General features: G+C 55.3%; 5 protein-coding genes across 5 annotated transcripts; 3 read left to right on the forward strand and 2 right to left on the reverse strand.

Annotated features, from left to right (window-relative positions):
• On the reverse strand, positions 1-716 carry DICSQDRAFT_139271 (uncharacterized protein). The gene is made up of 2 exons (XM_007368608.1): positions 512-716; positions 1-456 (listed from the first exon to the last, which is right to left on the reverse strand). The coding sequence occupies exons 1-2, from the start codon at positions 595-597 to the stop codon at positions 318-320; spliced, it is 225 nt and encodes a 74-aa protein (XP_007368670.1). The 5' UTR covers positions 598-716; the 3' UTR covers positions 1-317.
• A 671-nt stretch (positions 717-1,387) lies between these two features.
• Positions 1,388-2,658, forward strand: DICSQDRAFT_66595 (molybdopterin binding oxidoreductase; the record flags this gene model as incomplete). The annotated part of the gene is made up of 4 exons (XM_007368609.1): positions 1,388-1,654; positions 1,708-1,977; positions 2,039-2,203; positions 2,275-2,658. The coding sequence occupies 4 exons, from the start codon at positions 1,388-1,390 to the stop codon at positions 2,656-2,658; spliced, it is 1,086 nt and encodes a 361-aa protein (XP_007368671.1).
• Positions 2,659-3,886: 1,228 nt separating this feature from the next.
• DICSQDRAFT_172840 (glycoside hydrolase) lies at positions 3,887-5,424 on the forward strand (the record flags this gene model as incomplete). Its single annotated transcript, XM_007368610.1, has 10 exons — positions 3,887-3,928; positions 3,983-3,990; positions 4,041-4,092; positions 4,152-4,232; positions 4,287-4,513; positions 4,581-4,718; positions 4,787-4,830; positions 4,887-4,965; positions 5,014-5,198; positions 5,285-5,424. The coding sequence occupies 10 exons, from the start codon at positions 3,887-3,889 to the stop codon at positions 5,422-5,424; spliced, it is 996 nt and encodes a 331-aa protein (XP_007368672.1).
• A 1,393-nt stretch (positions 5,425-6,817) lies between these two features.
• DICSQDRAFT_66741 (glycoside hydrolase) lies at positions 6,818-8,571 on the forward strand (the record flags this gene model as incomplete). The annotated part of the gene is made up of 7 exons (XM_007368611.1): positions 6,818-6,909; positions 7,022-7,100; positions 7,160-7,243; positions 7,309-7,553; positions 7,610-7,753; positions 7,812-8,104; positions 8,165-8,571. 7 exons carry the CDS (start codon positions 6,818-6,820, stop codon positions 8,569-8,571), a joined length of 1,344 nt encoding a protein of 447 aa, XP_007368673.1.
• A 901-nt stretch (positions 8,572-9,472) lies between these two features.
• DICSQDRAFT_90493 (uncharacterized protein) lies at positions 9,473-12,409 on the reverse strand (the record flags this gene model as incomplete). Its single annotated transcript, XM_007368612.1, has 4 exons — positions 9,473-10,100; positions 10,163-11,245; positions 11,314-11,874; positions 12,166-12,409. 3 exons carry the CDS (start codon positions 12,407-12,409, stop codon positions 10,242-10,244), a joined length of 1,809 nt encoding a protein of 602 aa, XP_007368674.1. The 3' UTR covers positions 9,473-10,100; positions 10,163-10,241.
• Between the last annotated feature and the right edge of the window lie 764 nt (positions 12,410-13,173).

Here is a 13,173-nt window from a genome sequence, read left to right on the forward strand (position 1 = left end):
GGAGAGTAAAGCCATGCAACAACCCCATGATCTCTGTGTGCGGTGGTGAGTGGTGACGGCACATACGCGACGTCCTTGATCACAAACTGAAAATGCAGGGGAAGATGTAATCGTATAAATCGGAGACTGAAAACTTCGTGTCCGGCTCGTCCGGGCATGAAGCCCAAAGACAAAAAGTCTATGGGACTTCTATGTTCGGATAACGAACTGATATAGCGATAGGACGAAGAACGGAGGACACGGTCGAATACATACTGCAATATAATACACTCCAACCAAAATGGATGAGTCCCAACCACACAAACACCACACATATATCATCTCCTAGAGTCCCGCTTGAAATATGGGCTATTCACGGCCGTGCCTTGAATCATGTCGAATACGGTTTCTCCGAAGCCGAGATATTTCTCGGCGACTGAGCGTATGGTAGGATCGGAGAGCTTCTCCGTTTCAACGCTGCATCGGTCTTCAGCACCACATCCTACAGTAGTGGTCGGATGGTTGTACGTACGTGAATCCGCTCGATCGTCTCACGCCAGCCAACAAGGTACTGACTAGGGCAGCGTCGACTGCGTAGTGTACGAGTCTTCCGATCATGATGAGGGTTGTGGTTGCGGTGTCCTCAGAAGACCGTGATGGCGACGAGTTACGGGGCGTTCGGGACAAGTTCAGTGAAGCTGTTATGTAGGAAGAGACGAGTTGGGAGAGAGACAGCCGAAGAGATTCCGCATGCGTTCGGCAGGGGGCAAGAGCCTGCAGGGAGTTTGCTTCAGGAATACCGTTCGGACTTATCACCGACAGACAAGTCTTATCTGCCGTTACATATCCTCCACAAATTGCTGCGGCGCCGACGGGGTCCGATGATGGCCGCCGTCGTTGCGGGTTTCTCAAGGCTTGTCTTCGATCTCGTCCTCCCTCCTTCTGCCGCCCAGTCAATTCGGAATTCGGAGTTTCGCTCGCTGCAGTGCTGCTTTTTCTTGGGAACTCAGTCCACTCTATCGCTGTCCGAGCAGCGAATGCGACACAAGCAAACGTCATGCGTGCTGAAAATACTCTCATACGTCCTATCCAGGCCATTCGCGAAGTTGATATTGTCCATTGATCCTAGCTCACCGGGGGATCCGTACGCCTCTTGTGGTCGGTGAGCCATGGATCTGCGAACGCAAGGGATATCAGTGCGATCACCTGGCACCACCCTAAGCCACTAGTTATGTAACGTGGAATGCGCGCGATATCCTTGCCTGACATGCGCATGCACATCTTCCGCCTCAAACAGCCTAGACGTCGCTCATCCGTTACTCATATACGCTCCCCCTGTCTCTCTTGTGGTCTCATCGATAACCCGAGTCCCACCAATCCGTCAATCATGGTCCGCGTTTTGGAGGACATGGACTACTCTGGAGAAGTACCCCACTCGGAACACCTCATTGTGCGCGGAACGGAACCATTCAACGCAGAGCCCACTGCCGCCGCTTTGGTGGAGTTCCCCATCACCCCCGAAGACCTTGTTTACTGCCGCAACCACAGTCCGGTCCTCGATATCGACGAGTCTACATGGTCTGTTCAGGTCAATGGCGCTGAGAGGTCCCGCTCATTCACTCTCGAGGAGCTTCAAACCAAGTTCCCTCGAGTCGAGGTAGTGGCGGCACTCCAGGTGAGCACATATCTGCATATGATTCATCTACCAGTACCGAGGTCTTCTCGTAGTGTGCTGGTAACCGGAGGAAGGAGATGGACCAGGTGAAGCCCGTCAAGGGTATCCTCTGGTACGACGGCGTCATCGCCAATGCCCGCTGGGCTGGCGTCCGTGTCCGCGATATCCTCCAAGCCTCGGGTGTAGAGTCGGAGTCCTTGCAAGGGTGGCACGTGTGCTTCACGTCCAACGTCACTCCGTGCCAAGACGATAGGGACTATGGAGGCTCGGTCCCTCTGATGACTGCCATGGATCTTGCAGGCGATGTGCTTCTCGCATACGAGGTGAGTGACCCGCTGTCTACGAGCCCCCGTCCTCGTGGTCTGAGCCGTTGCACTTTCATAGATGAACGGTCAACGCCTGTCTCCCGACCACGGATACCCATTGCGTGTAGTCGCGCCAGGATACCTCGGCGCGCGCTGGGTCAAGTGGGTAGACACTATCACGGTATCTCCGAACGAGTCCCTCAACTTCTACCAACAACGCGACTACAAAGTCCTTCCCGAAGACGTACGCCCCTCAAATCCCCTTCTTTCCTACCATATCTGTACACGCTCATGTTCCGTGCTTCCCCGTGACAGGTCGACACCCCTGAAAAGGCTGGTCCCGTCTGGGCGAAGACGCCCTCGCTCACCACGCTGCCCATCAACTCCGTCGTCGCCTCCGTCACCCGCCGCGGCACAGGCGCTATTCACGTCAAGGGCTACGCCATCGGTAGCGGGGACGTACAGATCGCCACCGTTGAAGTGTCGATCGACGACGGCGCATCGTGGATCCCCGCGAAGATCACGTACCAGGAGGGCAAGTGGAGCTGGACGCTGTGGGAGGCGACGCTGGAGGGCGTGTCGGACGGGGGCGTGGTGTTCAGTCGTGCGGCGGACCGCTTGGGAAGGCGGCAGGAGAGGGAGGGGAGTTGGAATCTCAGGGGCGTGGCGTATAACCCGTGGGGGAGGGGGAAGTGGTAGGTTGTCCTAAGTGGTCTTCTTGGGATGGGTCGAAGTCGTTCTCGTATTCATCATATGGTCTCTTGCTTTGGAATCTTGTTGACATACGTTGCTTCAGATACATGCTTGATATGTTGGCTTGCGGTAGCGGAATGTGTGCATATCACCTTCCACTCCTTTGATGTTTATCTGGAGCGTTCCGATTGCCCTGACAATTCATTATATACCAGATGGATCGTTGTATACGCTCATGAGGGTGCGTACTCCGCTTCCCAGGGAAAATCGGAAACAATTGACTGCAAACAAGTTGTAGACCTTTGCCCACACTTCTGCTTATGTCATCTGGTATCTTGTGGCAGATGTCTACACACGTTGGGTTAGTCCACCTGACGGTACCGAACTCGTAAAAATCCCTGCTTTCATAAAGTTACGGCCTTCGCCCCACCTAACCTCTGCGCGAGGCGTCCACGACGACGGGAGGTTGCCGTTGAATGATGGAGAGTTTGTGCGGTCAGCAGCGCGCCCAAGGTTGTCTGGACACGTTGAACGCCTTTCCGCCACTGGGAACAGGACAACTTCAGGTGCGCGGGCTCTCTTGGCGTTGAATAGAATGAGAGATACTGACGTCCCTATGATAGGATAACGGCGCCTAGCGCTCGAACGGGTGGGCAGCGGTTTCGGCGCATCGCGAGTGCAAGCGTCATCGCCGTTGCCGGTATGGTACAATAAAAAAAGTTGTGATCAGTGATGCATCTTTTTTAGGTGTGCATCACCTCTCGCCCCTCCTGACGCTGCTCCCATTCGTGCCCTTGACGGTGCTTGCAGCATGCGACATGAACGGGCAAGATATCGTATGTACGTCCCTGTCCTCTTTCGCCAGTACTCCTTCTCGCTTGGCATCCCTATTTGGTTGCGGACGTAGTTGGACACTTGCCGGCGTTACATTATGTAGTCAGACTTCATGCGTTTTTGCGTCGTCGCCAGCAACCTTGATAATTGCCTCTCTGGAAACATTCATGGGACTGTCGCATTTACTATGGAGGACTCCGACTGCAAGACGATATCTTTAGGTTCTGCGCGCAAGGTTTTGTGCGCCGGCGCTGCTGCCCTGGAGACCAAGGTGAATTATAAGGCCTTTCCTTTCCCTCCGAGCGATGAGTATTGCCATCCCTATCCAACCATGTATACCCACGCGGTTAACATATATCTCCTCTTGCACACCGTGATATGCACTGTTGTCTCGATCACTATGGCCCAGGCGGCCACTTTCGACATGGCACGGACAGATAATGTACGTCCTTTCGTTCCATGACCCTGAACTGTTCTACTGAAAATTTTTCTGCAGCTAGCAATGTAAGTACCAGAATGCGACATGCCATACTACGATCTGAGACAAGTCGCAGCTACTGGGGACAGGGTGGTCAAGGCGAGCCAGACCTGATCGACGTCTGCAATGTACACCAATCATCGTCTTCCTAGAGAACCGTGCTGTTACTAACAACTAGAGGTTGCAGAAAAAAACATATGACACGGTCATCCTTGCATTCATCACGACCTATGCAGGAAACCCAGGATCTTTGACTTATAATTTTGGTGTACGTGAATCAAACTTCTATTGATGTCCCTAATCACTCACTATATGACCGCAGAATGACTGCAGTCAAGCGGAGATCGATGGATGCGCGAAGCTTGGCGAGGCTATACAGACCTGTCAGAAGAACGGCAAGCTCGTGACTGTCTCCGTAGGCGGCGCCGACAGCAGCATCAGTCTATCGTCCGACGAGGCTGCAGAGAGTTTCGGAGAAACTGTATACAATCTCTTCCTTGGGGGTAAAGACCAAAGCCGTCCTTTCGGCGATGGAGTGATCTTGGATGGGTATGTGTATGCTCCACGGAGTCCGTCACGACAGTTCAGGTCACTGACCGCATTCATTACTTACCAGAGTCGACCTTGATATTGAGGGCGGGAGCACAGAGCATTTCCCTGCGTTCGCGAATCACATGTGGGAATATGCGAAAGAGCAGGGAGACACCAAGAAGTACTACCTGACAGGCGCGCCGCAGTGCCCATTCCCGGACCAGTATATGTCGGCGTAAGTTCTCATTCTTGCTTCCGATAGTCGTCCTAGGCGATTGACCACACCGGTAGTGTTCTGAATCAGGCACACTTTGATGCAGTTTACGTTCAGTTCTGTAAGTGTTCCATCCTCCTTCGGTGGGTGGAAACGGTGCCTGATGCCGAATAACAGACAACAACGAGGAGTGGCCTTGTGGTCTTCTGGTGGACGATCCTCAGTATGGCTGGAAAACCTTCAATTTTGCTACATGGTACGCATTGCGATCAGACCTGATTCAGCCAATTGAGAGGCAAAGTAGGAATACCTGGGCATTGAACACGTCCCTCAACCAGGGCGTCAAGATCTATATAGGCGCTCCTGCATCAGCACAAGCCGGGAAGTACTATGCGGACGCGCATACTTTAGCGAAGGTTATTAAAGTAGCGCAGAAGAACTACTCGTCATACGGTGGAGTCATGATGTGGGATGCGGCGGCAGCCCAAGGTTCGCATTGACATCGTTCAAGGCGTCAGACTGATTTGACTCCTCTCTCTCCAGAGAATGGAAACTTTGACGAGCAAATCAAGCAGTTGTTGGTTGGGAATGGAGGATCGGGACCATCTTCTTCTCCCATCTCCAGCGGCTCCAGAACAGTTACGTCCGCCTCGCATTCTTTCAGTTCTACGGCGACAAATACGGAGACGGCCACGAGCACCGACACGGGCGGTAACTCTGCCGACACGAGCACGACTGATTCAGGTACTGCGACAGACACTAGTCTAACCGCTATCCCCCACCACAAACATAGAACGAGCTCGAGTTTGGCGACCTCACGCGCTGCCTCAGCTTCCGCTTCGTCCACTGCCAGTGCGTGCATGGCGCACAAACGTACACGCTTAGTAGAGGGGCAATAGTATATGCTGTGGCTGAGTGAGGCCTTTGGCACCCGCCTTGGGCGGACTGATTGCTTATTACCTTTACTGTGCCGATTTATGAACTGCATACTGTGATCATGTTCCCGAATGGGACGAGAAGCGATATTGGTGATTGGCCGTACGTCTTCACCCTGAAGTCACTGGTCAGATGAAGTGGGGCATGGTGATGCGCACTCTACCAGCACTCTGCACGAACACCTCACCGCGCATACAGGGTGCGCAGTTCTAGTCAAGCAATCGGTGCTCCTGCTGCACATATGTGACCGGCCCGGGAAGAACTTGTTCTTCGGCGGTTGATCGATGTCGACGTGAGTTTATCTCGGCGTCTCTTGAGCAGCACCTTCTCCCACCACCTTGCTTAATTTCATAGCAGAGCGCTGACTCCGGATGGCAGTCTCCGATCTGCGCCAGACATCTACATGCTTTCTTTGCTATCCTCATGCGTGGCGTGTCTTCGTTCATGGCTGGTCGGGCGCGATGTCCATGATACTCCCAGCCACCGCCAGCGTCGAGAGTCGACAGATCAGACACTCCGAACATGCATACGCCAGTCTACAACCATGAAGATTGCATGCATGAGCTGCGTTTCTACTCGTCTTGTCTGAAATGGGATGCCGATAAACCAGTTCGTATCATGGCACGAGGTTCATCGACGATTAGCGGCAAAATTATCATGTGTTCTGCTTTCTTCACTCTACGCAGCCACGCAACAATGCGAAAGTCTGCGTGTTCATCGTGCGGTACGTTGACTCAGGCATGTCTTTCGAAGCGTTCATTTCTGAGACAGTACCGGGTCCAAAGCGAGCCTGGGTGCAAGTCTTCTCACAGCCGAGGCGTTCTCGTCTGCTGTTCGATCGCACGCATACACGGATCGATGGGCTTGAGTTAGAACGCCGATGTTCATGCCTCATCATATCTTAACCTTCCGCTTTCCATATGGTAATACACGCGACGATACAATGCGCTATCTCCATTTCTGCTCTTACTCGATCGCTCAGTTCTGGAGCGAGGTCAGTTATAAGAGCGTGAGTTGAGACTCCGTCTAAGCGCACCGCTGTGTTCATGTGCTACTCGACATCTGCTGATAAATACTCTCCGCTATCCGCCAGATCCTATCCTTCAGGGCGTCCCTACAGGTCACATATACAGCTCCACTCGCGAACTCTCGCTAGCTCCGACTATAATATGATGCTTTCTTGGCTAACACCCTTACTTTCGGTCTGGTTCCTGATGCTCCATGCCGTGGCTTACGATAATTCGCGAAGCGACAACGTGAGTCCGTTCAGATCGTATTTCGGTGTCTACGTATGTTGATATCTGAACAACCAGGTTGCGGTGTGAGTACAACGACGACGTGTACCACTTTGCATGCTTCTCATGCGCGCGATACAGCTACTGGGGACAGAATTCGTATGGAGCCACCCACAGTGACATTGCGAACTATCAAAAGAATCTCTCTTCGTACTGCCAGGTGAGATATATCGGCTTCAAATGTCCGACTTCTGACCATCTTACTGCTCATCTTATCAGGATGATTCGATCGACGCAATTCCTTTGGCATTTCTCAACGTATTCTTCAGTGATGGTAACTTGCCTTCTATCGACCTCTCGAACGTAAGTGACTTCTCAATGCCTCGGGAGAGCAAATGGCAAGAGTAGGATGTTGATTCCTTGTGTAGATCTGCAGCACTGTCGACTCTCCTATCTTTCCGGACACGAATCTTCCTGACTGCTCATTCATTGCGTCGGATATACAGACCTGCCAGTCCAAAGGCAAAATTGTCACGATCTCACTAGGGGGTGCGACTGGCGGCGCAGGGTTTTCCTCAGCAGATCAGGCCACCTCGTTTGGCGATACCATCTGGAACCTATTCCTTGGTGGGACGAGCGATACCCGTCCTTTCGGCAGCGCTGTTCTCGACGGGTATGTCTTCCCCCATCGCGTGTGGAAAATGTACAATGCTGACGAGGCACCGCTAGTATTGACTTGGACATCGAAGGTGGCTCCACTCAGTACTTCGACTCGTTCGTGAACCGCATCCGCACCCTTGCACAAGGCTCGAGCAAGCAGTATTATGTCACCGCTGCTCCTCAGTGCCCATTCCCGGATGCCTACCTTTCCACGTACGTTGTCTGGCTCCGCTTGTCCCATACTCCGCAGCTAACGTCGAGCATCCCACAGGGTTTTGAACGCCGTCGCATTCGACGCTGTCTACGTGCAGTTCTACAATAACTTCTGCGGACTGACGAACTATAACAACCCTAACGCATGGGACTTCGACCAGTGGGACACCTGGGCAAAGACAGTCGCGATCAACAAAGACGTCAGGGTTTACATCGGTGCTCCCGCTTCCCCTTCTGCTGCCGGCTCTGGATATATCGACGCAGCTACCCTGGGCAAGATTGCCGTTGCGACGCGCAGCAACTATTCCTCGTTCGGCGGTATCATGCTCTGGGACGCTTCGCAAGCATTTGGTACGCGTTGTGTGCAGTTTTCTTCCGTGCTCAATCAACTCAGTGACCTACCTGTAACAGCGAACGATCGCTTCGACCAAGCTATCAAGAACGCGGTTCGTCAGGGTGGCAGCGGCGGTGGCGGCGCGACCTCTAGCCCCGTCACCGTCTCTGTTCCTTCCACCACTATGAGGTCTATATCAAGCCCAGTCTCTAGCACGACGGTAGACTCTGCGACGACTACACTCTCGACGACGAGCGCCATCTCCTCTACCCAAGTCTCCCTCACGACGCCTGTCTCCTCCGCGACGTCAGTTTCTGCTACGACTGCACCTTCAATCACGATCCCGGTCTCCATCACATCTACGCCCATCAGTACGCCATATACCACATCCTTCGCGTCAAGCACTACTGTAAGCGCAAGCTCATGCGCAAACGCCGCCTCCTGGATCGCCCAGACCGCCGTGAGTCCCCCCAAGTGTCCATAGACGTCCAGCTTCGGCTAATCTTTGAACATCTCATAGTATACTGGGGGCCAGCAGGTCAACTACAACGGCCACCTCTGGACCGCCAAGTACTGGACGTACAGCGATACTCCCGGGGGCGCTGCCGGCTCCTGGACCGACGAGGGCGCGTGCCCGTCATTCAGCACGGCTCTCCCGGATCAGACCAGCGCCTTTCAAATTCGCCGGTAGCTTCGCGGCTGCGCGCCCAAGTGAGCACGAGAAACACATGCTGCAGTGGCTTTACATCTTGTGAGAAAGGATCGTGAGAAAGGATCGAAACGATGGTAGGAAGGCGGGCAGACGGTATTTATCAACCTATCTATTTGCGTCTAGCTTGAGGTGTCGTACTCGCCCCTGGTGGGGATATAGGTCTCATGAGAGCTGTACTTCTCTGGTATATGGTTTCACGAATAGATCTAGGATTTAGTACTCGGGGTCAACTTGCGTAGTACGGGAATTGCCTCCATCGACGTCCTGGCGGCGGACCGATTCCCCCAGAGATGCAACGGTAGTTCGACTGCGGAATAGCGGGATTTTTGAAAGGCTCTAATCTGACACCGCTCCAATGATGCCTACGAGTCGCATGGTCAGCATGCAGGACCACTCATGACCCGAAACACGCGATACCCATATGGCCACTGCCCCAACGTGAAACGGAGATGGGAAGAAGGGTCCGACTTGTCGTCGAAGGTCCGCGTCGCTGATCATCGAATAACGCTCCGAACAGGGACATCGTGCCCAGGACTCAAGCTCAAGGAGGATAACAAGCGTTGTAGCGCGAAGAAGTCAAGAACGTGTTCTGCGTTGGGGTGCCATGCGTTGTTGGCCTTCACCCCTAATTTCACGAGAAGGCAGTTATCTTTATATAAAACGGGGAAGGGATCCGTATTGCATGATTAGGAGAAGGCATCCGGTATGCTAGATATATATGCGAAGTCATGAAAGGCCGTGAGGATGATTGCAGGTGTGAAGGTACGCGGGACGTTGAAGAATGAGGGTTCTACGGATATGGACGCTGGTCAGGACAGGTAGCGGGACTGTGCGATAGGTGGTAGGCAGTGGTGGTACATGACAGTCTGAGTCGGAGCGAAGATACCGGGGGACAGAATGCGGAGCGGGATTCGCGAGTAAATGCATGCGAGATGGAAAGCAAGACTGCGAGGAACCGTAGATGAGCTAAAGATATATGGGAATATGGGATGCGAGAAGGGATCGTTATATGTACAACCTTCATTGATTGGTCCTTTCGGAAGAGATCACAGGTAGTATTTTGGGCTCCAGGGAGTGATGGGAGGGGATGCAGGGCATCCGCAAGCATGCCAGGCGCACAGGCAGCGGAGAGGAAACAGCAAACGGATCGACAACTGATACGTAGCACGTTCGCCTTTCATTCGTTAGGGTTGATTACCGGTGTGGGGAAGAAGGGCGCGGACGGATGACGGGCGATAGAGAGCAGGCCATCATGCCGCACGACCATGGCGAACGCACGATGCACGCAGACGTCCACAGCCCTACGGAGATGACAGAACTCAGTTCCAGGAGCCCCTCATGATCAAGCAGATTCAAAACTCACCTCCACCTCCAGTCAGATCCACGCTTCTCCGCAGGCCAGGAGCACGTTTCCGCGGGGCACATGCAGGGCAGAGGATCGGTTACAGGATGTCGACCACGCTCTCCAGCAGCACCTTCGGCTTGAGGAGCAGGTTCCGCACCATCCTGTTCGCATCCACCGTCTGCCCGTTGCTGCTCAGGCTCACGTTCCCGCTCCCCACTCCGTCTAGCCCAACCCCACCCATCGACACCGGTCTCGACAGGCTGGACATCGCCGAGATCCTCGACGTAGGCCGCGACCCAGATCCGGTCCCCCCGTTCGAAACGACCATTCCGTCGCCATCAATGCTCTCCTCCTTCTCTTCTTCAGGGAGGCGGCGGGAGAACGCGAGCCCGAGCTCGACAGTGCACAGGACGCGACAGCGCTCGTTGCAGTGACCCGCATAGACGTTCTCCATCGTCTTCCAGTCGAACATCTGGTCCCCGTTCTCGTCCCTCTCTCCGCTTTGGGTCCTCTCTTCGTCGTAGTCGTCATCATCCACACCCTTCCTCGCGCGCTCGACCTCCTTCACCCACTCCCTTTCCTTCCCCTTCCCCCTGTTCGCCCCAATCTCCTCGATGTTGATGTCCAGCGGATTCTGCACCTTCGCGCCCTCCGCGGGGACCGAACTCGCGCGTCTTGTCGAGCTCGACCGCTTGGCCTTCGACGTGCTGCCCCCACGACACGGCCGGCACCACACGACCTCGAACATCCCGCTCAGCACGCCCTCCTTCACGACGCTCGATATCCGTTCTGCCCTCGCACTGATCCTCGACAGCGCGGAGCCGTAGCGCGCACGGAGCGGGTCCCGGTGCAGGCCCCGCGCGTCCGTGCACCCAGCGAGCGCGAGGATCGCGAGCACCCCGCGGAGGTTCGCCTCCGTGAGCGAAAGCAGGGGAGGGGGTAGGGACGATGCGGACGCGATCGTCGAAGGGGCGGAATTGAAGGGCGAGGGCGTGACCGTGTCGGGGGAGGAAGGCTCGGAGGCATCCGTCGGGCGGGTGAGGAGCGAGCGCGCGTGCTTGTAGGTGAGGGCGCGCCAGCGCGAGGTTGTCGGCTGGGGTTCTGCCGCCGCGAACATGAACATGAGTGTATGCGCGCATACAACCACGGACACAACAGCGAGGACTCACCTTCGCGCTGCATACGATCGAATATCCTTCGCAGCGACTCGTCTACGTCCTTCGGCAGGCCATAGCAGAACGCGTCCATCACCCGCGTCACGCACCACACCTCCCACGCCTGCAGCGCGAACTGCACCAGCGTCGGGTCCTGCGCATGTTCCCTCTCCTCCAGCAGCTTGGTCATCTCCCTCCCCAGCGCAGGCCTTACGATCTCCCTATCGCGCTCCTTTGCGACGATGGGCACCCGCGTATCCACCCGCAGATTGGTCGCGAACTCCTCCGCTACGGACGCTGACAGCTGGATGATTTCCGAGTTGAGGTCCGCGAGAGCTTGGAGCAGCTGCGCGCCCGACCAGTCGTCAGTCTTGGAGAGGAAGCCTTTGAGCGAGGCAAGCTCTTCCGCTTGAGAGAGGATCGTTTGGCGTGCATCTGAGTAAGTCGCGCGCAAGGAAGTATACAGCAGGCGGAGCCGCTTCGGGTCTGCAAGAGCGGCCTCGGCGGAATGTTGCAAAACGGAAGGATAGGTCGAGGATGTAGGCGACGTGGAGGGGATAGGTGAGGGAGAGAGAGCTAGTGCTTGCGCCGGAAGGATAGGGTGGACGAGCCCAAGCGCGTCAGGTGGTGAGGCGGGGTAGGATGCGGTCAGCGATTGGGGTGTGAGGGTGTTGGGGGAGGGGAAGACGGCGGTGGACAGCTTCGAGAGCTCTTCGCGCGTCGAGCGTAGCTGCTCGAGGAGGCTCTCGTTCTCGTGCTCGAGGGCCTGAACGCGCTGACGGAGCTGCTCGCGCTCCTTCTCCCGCTCGGACGATGCGCGGCCCTCCTTTTGCCTTGTCCTGTCTCTCGTCCTCTCGCGTTCCCGACTATGCCTCCTCTCCTCTTTCTCCCTTTCCCTCCGCCGGTCCCGTTCACGGTCGCGGTCTCGTTCGCGATCTCGGTCTCGTTCTCTATCCTTGTCCTGGTCCTTGCCAGATAGTCGGCGTGACGAATGCGAGGAATGGTGGTGACTTGGCCGCCTGTATGAAGAATCGGAGGGGCCGTCCGCAAGGTCGTCGACGATGCGCACCGGCGGGAGGAGCCAGTCGACAAAGTCCCAAAACGTGTTCATGACGCTCTGACGGCGTGAAGGGCGTGAGTGTCCGTGGCCTTCTCGTGGGCGTGCGCTAGACCGGGAATGCGGATGAAGGTAAGGTTGGAGATGCAGTCCTGGCTGCGAATTCAGCGAGGCACGATGCATGCGCTATCGCCCTTGCTATGAGATGGGGAATGCTGCGGTAGAATGGGTGGGGCAGCGCATATGGATGCGAGCGGTGGAGGGGACAAGTGGAATTGCCGAGGCGTCGAAATTCGGAAAGCTGGTCGTTGTCGTCAGTGCCAGTGGCTGTGATCAGACTCTTGTTGCTTATCGCCCGGTCGGGTACACCGTCGCTGGTTGGGGTGTGGGCGAGAAGTGCGAGACAACGGCTGGCGTGGCCAACAGCCTCGTGCGCACGGCGTGGAGCTTCTCTATCGGGCCTCATCGGCGTCTACTTGCAAAGCGAAAGAAGCGCTCAGGAATGAGGAAGTGCTTTTGCTTCTGAATAGGAGGCATGGTGATTCTCGAATGTGAAAGAGCGGGAAACAAGCGAGTAACTCGGGCACGTTTGGCTTGAGAAGAGGGATCTCGTTGCGGTGTACAGCCTGTACAGTAAATAGCGCTTATATACCGAAACTGTAATGTCCTTCCTCTAGAATAGCTCGACTTCAGAGCCTACTGTTATAAGATATGCGTATAGAATTAGGGCTAGAACGTGCAGACACCAATCGGTGAGAGGTGCTGGGACCTAAGGCAGGACCAACCGAAGGTGGCATAACCAGTATGATTTGAAGCCG

The sequence above is a fragment of the Dichomitus squalens genome (genome assembly GCF_000275845.1).
Source record: "Dichomitus squalens LYAD-421 SS1 unplaced genomic scaffold DICSQscaffold_37, whole genome shotgun sequence".
NCBI classification, from domain to species: Eukaryota; Fungi; Basidiomycota; class Agaricomycetes; order Polyporales; family Polyporaceae; genus Dichomitus; species Dichomitus squalens.